The sequence below is a fragment of the Macaca nemestrina genome, chromosome 1 (assembly GCF_043159975.1).
Source record: "Macaca nemestrina isolate mMacNem1 chromosome 1, mMacNem.hap1, whole genome shotgun sequence".
NCBI classification, from domain to species: domain Eukaryota; kingdom Metazoa; phylum Chordata; class Mammalia; order Primates; family Cercopithecidae; genus Macaca; species Macaca nemestrina.
Genome location: NC_092125.1, coordinates 198,916,347 through 198,924,684, shown reverse-complemented (window position 1 = coordinate 198,924,684; position 8,338 = coordinate 198,916,347). Strand labels below are relative to the sequence as shown.

The 8,338-nt window shown below is 38.2% G+C and overlaps 1 protein-coding gene across 9 annotated transcripts in view; it reads right to left on the bottom strand.

Annotated features, from left to right (window-relative positions):
- LOC105494691 (zinc finger MYM-type containing 6) overlaps window positions 1-8,338 on the bottom strand; it is a 47,947-nt gene that overhangs the window by 25,629 nt on the left and 13,980 nt on the right. For 8 of the 9 annotated variants that reach the window (XM_011763368.3, XM_071096320.1, XM_071096323.1 and 5 more), the window contains 4 exons: window positions 3,536-3,710; window positions 3,246-3,437; window positions 1,280-1,430; window positions 743-858 (listed from right to left, as the gene is read on the bottom strand). In XM_011763368.3, coding sequence (XP_011761670.2) covers window positions 743-858; window positions 1,280-1,430; window positions 3,246-3,437; window positions 3,536-3,710 — 634 coding nt within the window. The other variant, XM_071096328.1, reaches the window with a different exon arrangement.

Here is an 8,338-nt window from a genome sequence, read left to right as displayed (position 1 = left end):
CTATGTCACGGAAAGAGTTTAAATGGCATACTTCCACAATAAAAGGACTGAGAAATACAACATTAAAAGGTCAAGGACTAGAATTCAGGCTTTCCTGACAAAGACCTCTAATGTATGCCTCTAATAAATTAGAGCAGGCTTCTCCTTCCCCCCAAAACCTCCCCCTAGCTGCACTCCCATTATCAACCAGCTTCTGATGGCTATTAAGACACAACAGCCACCAACAGTCTCTTTCTCCCTAATGCCAGGGATACTGCATCAGGCATGTTCCTACCCCGGAGATTACTAAACTCTACTCTGTGTGTGTATTGCAGAGAGGGAGGAGAAAATGGGACAAGTGGATGCTTACAATTCCATGCCAGGAGTCACTAGGTATCTGACACAGGATGAGAGAGGAAGGGGCATGTGAATCCCATCAGGCTACTGTTCTTCACCATACCACCTACCCAAACCATAATCCTAGCTTCCATCTTTGTGAAGGGGAGAGACCCAAGGGAGAAAGTGGGAGGGAATGACAGTTTAGGCAAGTATCCTAAATAAAGAAGAAACTGCTAAGACCCAATATCTGGGTTCAGATATTTTATAGAAATGACCTGGTTGGGACCCTGGATGAAACAAAACAAATTTTTTCTTTTTAATTCAAATTTAAATTTTCATAAGAACAGGCCTTCAGCAGTTAACACTGTGCCACAGATCAATGCCTAAGAGAATCACAAGCATGATGTGCTACCTCAGATCATACCTGGAAAGCGACCACACAACTGGAGCTGCAGAAGCTGTATATAGTTCCATTTGACATGGCTAGGTGATACTGAGGGATTGCTGAGGTTTTACAACTATGACACGAAACCTGGACACCTTGATGACAAAAAATAAAAAACAATGATTAAGTTATACCAATGAACAAACAATACAAAAATGTATTGGGAGAATGAAAAAATTAAATAATAATATACCAAAAAAATCAAGGAACTTTACAAAAATCTGAAATCTAACTACAACTAACCTCTATTAAGTCCCACTTAGACAAAAACTAACTTGGAAATTTTAAGTGTTTTTTCTTTCTTCTCACATATGAAACTATAAAATACTGTATATATTGCAACCAAGAAAATCAGTGAAAACCTATTTTCACACACAAGTCAGTTATTTAAAAGTCAATCTTGGGTCTTTATTTAACTAACGAGATAAATTTAGCTTGTAACAAAATCAAAGAAAAGCAGTTACATTTTTCTTCAATAGTTATTAAATATATAAATTTATCAAATTTAAACATTACCTGAAGAAGTAACAGTCTTAACTCTGTAAGCAGATAAGCAATTAATAGAGCAGAAAAGCTCTGTTTTTCCTGAATCATTTGTAGTCTCAATCATTTCAGCTGAGGGCCTCAATGACTTCCCCAGGGCATATGGAGGAATCTGGGCTGAATTCTATTAAAATAAAAGAACATTAGATACCTAGTACAAGCATACATATTTACATATTGTTCAAAAAACTAAAAAGAAAAGCTACTACAACCACAGCTCTTGGTTGAAATATTTGAGCATGATGATGAAACCACACTATTGGGAGGTGGGAAAGTAAGTTCTTCCAGACAGTAATAAAATAGAAACTGAAGAAATTAGTAACTACTCAGATAGAGATCTTAGCAAACAAAACACATTAATTCAAACATAAGTAATGAATTAGGTAATCATTACATACTTTTTCATCACCAATAATCAGAGAAGACCAGCGAATCCATGAACCAAAGGGCCATTCTCGGTATAGTCTTGTACATCAATCTAGAAGAGTCTACCACCTTTAAGGTTACTTAATTTGTGAGATTCTTCAGCAGGAGATAGAAATGATACTTAATGTATATTAATAGAGATCCTACAGAACGATCTATTTTTCAAGCTGAGTTTCATAATAAAATCTGCTCATAAGTTTATTCATGTTTTAAGAAATAATAAAAATAGCTACCATTTACATAACCAATACTATAACTTACTAAATGCGTATCATGAGCCAGGCCCCAGGCTAAGCAATCGATATATAGTGTGTCACAGAATCCTTTTAACGACAGAGTGAAGTGCTCTCAAAAATTACATTAACAAAAAGTTCAAATTAACTTTAATTAAATTAACAGATGAGCAGAAGTAGGAAATTAAACTCATTTCATCAGGCTCCAAAGTTCAGGCTCCTAACCACTACACTACCCTGTCAGTGACACATTATAAGGTCTCTCAATATGAAAGGAAATCGTAGGAAAATATAAATTTTGAGGTTTCATGACATAATCTTCCTAGTAAAAAGACAGAGCACAATACTAGTAACAAAATTAGAAATGGAACTCATTTTGGGATCATATATAAAATAACATGGATTCTTTTCCTGTGAAAGTAGTAACCAGACTGCCAAAAATGGCAATTCTTAAAAAAAGAGATTATTTTCAGTGATGAATGTCCATATGTCCATTACCAACTGCTCAGAGGAAGTAACAAATCAAACTTGCTAACTGAAAAAAACGTTTAATTATCATTTACAAGATACATCTTTACATCTTTAAGAAAAACTTTTTAAAACCACAAATCAGTAATAATTAAATTGACACAAGGTGATATATTTAGTAACAAGCTTACTGCATTTATTCATTACAATAAATAAAATTACTTGAAGTATTCTCATAAGACAGTGTTGACCAAATAATTACAATTCATTCCCAAACACATTTTAAAATGAAAAAGACAAGCTTTGTTTAGATTCACTGATTTTATCATCTTAACTCTTGCTTATGGCTTATTTATAATATGGTATTCTTGCTATCAATACATCACAAAATATTTCATGCTCAAAGAAAATCATGAAATTACATTTGAGGCCGGGATGTGGTTACTTACGCCTGTAATCCCAGCATTTTGGGAGGCTGAGGTGGGTGGATGGCTTGAGCTCAGGAGTTCAAGACCGGCCTGAGCAACATGGCAAAACCCCATCTTAACTAAAAAAAAAAAAAAGAAAAGAAAAGAAATCTCATTTGTGAATTCTTAGCTACGAAGGGAGCCTTTAAAAAGGGACTTATTTTACCTATATCAACTTACCATCACAATCATCCCTCGCACCATCAGAATATATCTCATTTTCTAGAAGGGAAATCACATATCAGGATGGACTAATGGAAGGAACTCACTCTCATTTAGTTCATCCCTGTGCAGCCAAATCAGAAGGAGTGGGCCTAACTACATGCAACAAATAGATATTCATACCTGCTTGTATGCCGTGACACTTGTTGAACTAAAAACCTTCTGGGATTGGCAAGGACCAGAGCTACTATAGCAATAGCTCCCACAGTTCTCACAACAGTTCATGGTGAGGTTGTTTGTAGAGTGAAATTTTGAAAAACAGGCATCACTACAAAGACCATGTACCACATTTTGATATTTAACTTCAAATCGAGTCTAGGAAATAAACACACACACACACACACAAAATAAGCAGAGCCAGCTAAAAAAAATCTCTTTGAGCAGAATCCCAATAAAAGTAAAATGTAACTTACATCAGCATTCTTCTGACACATACTGCACTTAGTTGAAATGCTTTTGGTATATATGGTAACAACAGGTTTTTTCTTTAGCTCATAAGACGACAAGCATGATTGGCTGCAGAAATCTTTGCTAGGAGAGGAATTCTCAAAGCGAGTTGTGATCACATCCTTAGGATTTAAAATGTCTCTAAAAATAAGTAACAAAGGTAAAAATGAAATGTATTCTTCACAATTGTAACTTCCTCCTCTTTGTGAGCTGAAATAACACTTACTAAGGGCAAGTATTGTATGGTAGAAAAAGGATAAGGTGTCTGCAAAGCTTGGTTTGATGATGAGTTCTGCTATTTATCAGGTGAGTGACAATGAATGATGTAATTACTATCTCAATTTCCTCATGTATAAAATGGGGTTTATAATACCTAATTCATAAATTTGTCAAGAGCGAATTCTATTTAAAATATAACCAGCCAGGGCCGGGCATGGTGGCTCACGCTTGTAATCCCAGCACTTTGGGAGGCCGAGGTGGGCGGATCATGAGGTCAGGAGTTCAAGACCAGCCTGGCCAACACAGTGAAACCCCGTCTCTACTAAAAATACAAAAGTTAGCTGGGTGTGGTAGTGTGTGCCTGTAATCCCAGCTACTCGGGAGGCTGAGGCAGGAGAATCGCCTGAACCCGGGAGGCGGAGGTTGCAGTGAGCCGAGATTGTGCCACTGCACTCCAGCCTGGGCAACAAAGCTAGACATCATCTCAAAAAAAAAAAAAAATATATATATATATATATATACACACACACACACACACACACACACACACACACAGCCAGCCAGATGCTGAAAACAAAAATAGGAAGGCTTCCAGCCCCAACCAAGTTTCATCTGCTGTAGCCAATGGGACCAGTCAGTGGTCCAGACCACTGACTCCAGACCACAAGACACTGGTTCTCTTACTAGCCAGAGGCTGCCCAAAGTAGAACTCCAGACCACAACTCCAGACCACAAGACACTGGTTCTCTTACTAGCCAGAGGCTGCCCAAAGTAGAACTGAAACGAGACAATAAATGAATTTTTTGTGTGTGTGTGAGACAGAGTCTCACTCTGCTGCCCAGGCTGGAATGCAGTGGCACGATCTTGGCTCACTACATCCTCCACCTCCTGGGTTCAAGCGATTCTCCTGTCTTAGCCTCCCGCCCGAGTAGCTGGGACACAGGCCCATGCCACCATGCCAGGCTAATTTTTGTATTTTTAGTAGAGACAGGGTTTCGTCATATTGGCCAGGCTGGTCTCAAACTCCTGACCTCGTGATCCGCCTGCCTCGGCCTCCCAAAGTGTTGGGATTACAGGCACAAGCCACCGCGTCCAGCCAAGACAATAAACGAAATGTTTAAAAGTTGAAAGTGCAAGATTTTGAGAAACAAATGAGCTACCAGAATACAAAAAAATAAGCATGATATATAATATTTAGCTATAACTGAAAAAATCAAAGAAACATATGACAAAAGGGCTGTTAAGGCTTTGTATCAGAGGACAGATGGAAACAGGAACGAGATAGGAAGAACAAAAATAATTGAGTGGTTCTGTGAGATTCCTAGAGCCAATTTGTAAAAGCTAATTATTGCAATAACCACAAATAGCAATACCCTGGTAAAACAGAGGCTAAGTATTGCCATTCTTCTGACAAGTATAAAAACTAAAGGAAATAGTCACTAATTATATAAACACTAGTGCAGGCCACAAAGTAAATGGCAAAGTATATAATAATGGCTATAATATATACTACAATAAGTGTGTTGAGTAATTACTATGCACCAAGCATTATTCTCTTTACTCAAATTATCCAATTTAAATACCACAAAAATGACAGAGTGCAGTGGCTTACCCACATAATCCTAGCACTTTGGGAGGCCAAGGCAGAAGGATTGCTTGAGCCCGGGGAGTTCAAAGCTCCAATGAGCCATGATCATGCCACTGCACTCCAGCCTGGGCAACACAGCAAGACCCAATCTCTACAAAAAATTTTTTTTAATTAGCAGGGCATGCTGGCGCATGCCCATGGTCTCAGTTACTCAGGATGCTGAGCTGGGAGGACTGCTTGAGCCCAGGAAGCAGAGGCTGTGGTGAGGTGGGATCACACAACCGCACTCCAGCCTGGGTGACAGAATGAGACCCTGTTTCAAAAAAAAAAAAAATCCCCAAACTACTATGAGGTTAGGTATTACTGCAACTGCCACTTTACAGATGAGGAAACTGAATCAGAGGTTAAACAGCTTGTCAAAATCATATTGCTAGTAGGCAGTAAAGCTGAAATACAAATCCAGGTAGTCTGACTCTAGTCTATGGAATTAATTATTCCACTATAGTGCCTCCCATCTAGCACCTTTATTATACAGGTGTATTCAATGGTAAACCATGAGAAAATAACAACAATGAAAATTATTTTAATTATTTAAAACTCAACTGTAAAAATACGACAGCAAATCTTGGAAACCAAAAGAATATGCTTATAATATACAGATGAAGTATTAATTTTGAAAAGTGATTTTTCTACTGAAAACAGAGCAATTAAGAGTTTCACTTAATAAGGTGAATCTGCCAGTGGCATAATAAGTAAAAAAATAGTAAGTAAAAATACGTAAATCAAAGAGAGTAATTTTATAATGAAAATCTGTGCACATAAATTATAAATGTACTCTGAACTTTACACACTCAAATGAGTGTTATACCATAACATTTACCTTAGAAAAACCACACCTCTTCCAACAATAACATAGCTCAAACGTTTTTCTAATTTTTTAAGACAAAACTTAAGATAATCCTTTAGACTATTTTTTAACTTTTAATTTTATAAATCTCATGTTTTAACAGTATGACTCAATTTAATTAGCTACTATATTAGCCTGATTAAGGTATCAAGCGCCTTTGAAAATTTGTAACAATCAGGCCGGGCGCGGTGGCTCAAGCCTGTAATCCCAGCACTTTGGGAGGCCGAGACGGGCGGATCACGAGGTCAGGAGATCGAGACCATCCTGGGTAACACAGTGAAACCCCGTCTCTACTAAAAATACAAAAACTTAGCCGGGCGAGGTGGCAGGCGCCTGTAGTCCCAGCTACTCGGGAGGCTGAGGCAGGAGAATGGCGTGAACCCGGGAGGCGGAGCTTGCAGTGAGCTGAGATCCGGCCACTGCACTCCAGCCTGGGTGACAGAGCGAGACTCCGTCTCAAAAAAAAAAAAAAAAAAAGAAAATTTGTAACAATCAAATGCATGCGGAAAAGATAAGAATCTGTCTCCTAATCTTATGCTAAAAAGTCACTGACGGGGTGACTACTTTTAAGAAAACAATAGGCATTTGGATGTATAAGTTGTGTTATGTTCTTTAAATAAATAAAATTATTTAATTTTATTTTGATATTTGGTATGTTGAAACAATATCTAAAAATAGAAAACTAAGGCCGGGCCTGGTGGCTCAAGCCTGTAATCCCAGCACTTTGGGAGGCCGAGACCGGCGGATCACGAGGTCAGGAGATCGAGACCATCCTGGCGAACACGGTGAAACCCCGTCTCTACTAAAAAAATACAAAAAACTAGCCGGGCGAGGTGGCGGGCGCCTGTAGTCCCAGCTACACAGGAGGCTGAGGCAGGAGAATGGCGTAAACCCAGGAGGCGGAGCTTGCAGTGAGCTGAGATCCGGCCACTGCGCTCCAGCCCCGGCAACAGAGCGAGACTCCGTCTCAAAAAAAAAAAAAAAAAAAAAAAAGAAAACTAAGTTTACTTCTTCAGATTAGTTTCATGAGAACGACATAAAAGTGTTAATTAGAAGGGTATTTTGCAACAAACTAATTTAGAGTATATAAATATTTTAAAATTCCTCTCTCCTGGCCAGGTATGATGGCTCATGCCAATAGTCCCAGCACTTTGGGAGGCTGAGGCAGGCTAATTGCTTGAGCCCAGGAGTTTGAGAACAGCCTGGGCAACATAGCAAAACCATCTCTACAAAAAATATAAAAATTAGCCGGGCATGGTGGTGTGTGCCTGTGGTCCCAGCTACTTGAAAGGCTGAGGTGGGAGGATCATCTGAGCCCAGGGAGTTCAAGGCTGCAGTGAGCAGTGATCATGCCACTGCACTCCAGCATGGCCAACAAAGAAAAAAAACATCCTCTCTCCTGTTTAGCTGGAAATTTCCATATAGCAGGATCTACTTTTAGATAGTTTAGGTCAAGACACAAAGCAGATAAACACGGCCAAAGACAAAATAGGGGCCTACAAATGATATGTTAAGTATACAAAGTAATATGTATTATATATACATATATTTATTAAATTTAATATATTTATCATGTTAACTATAAACAGTAACACATGATATAATTTTTATTATCAATAACAGGATTCCGTTTATTAAGTACTTGCTGTGCGCTAGGCCATGTGCTAACACTGTCTCATTAAAATCCTAGGAAGCAACTATTATTTACTGATGAGAAATGGAGGCTTAGAAAGTTAAATATCTAGTCCGAAGTCACAGAGATAAATGATAGAGCCACAGTTTAAAAGCAAGCTCTTACCATTTTTTGCCCATAGTGACTACTAACAACACACTGTATTCCTCAAATTACACTACCACAGTAATAGGTAAAACATGCCAAATCCTTCAAATGTACTAAGGCAGGGAAAGATTTATGTGACTTTGTTGCTGTATTTTCTTCTCTCTGCATCTAAGCATTATTGTAAAGCAACAATGACCCCACAAGGACATTAGAAATAAACACATTTTTCTGACCATGTGGAGTTTTTACTTTTTAAAGAATTAAATAGCTTTCAT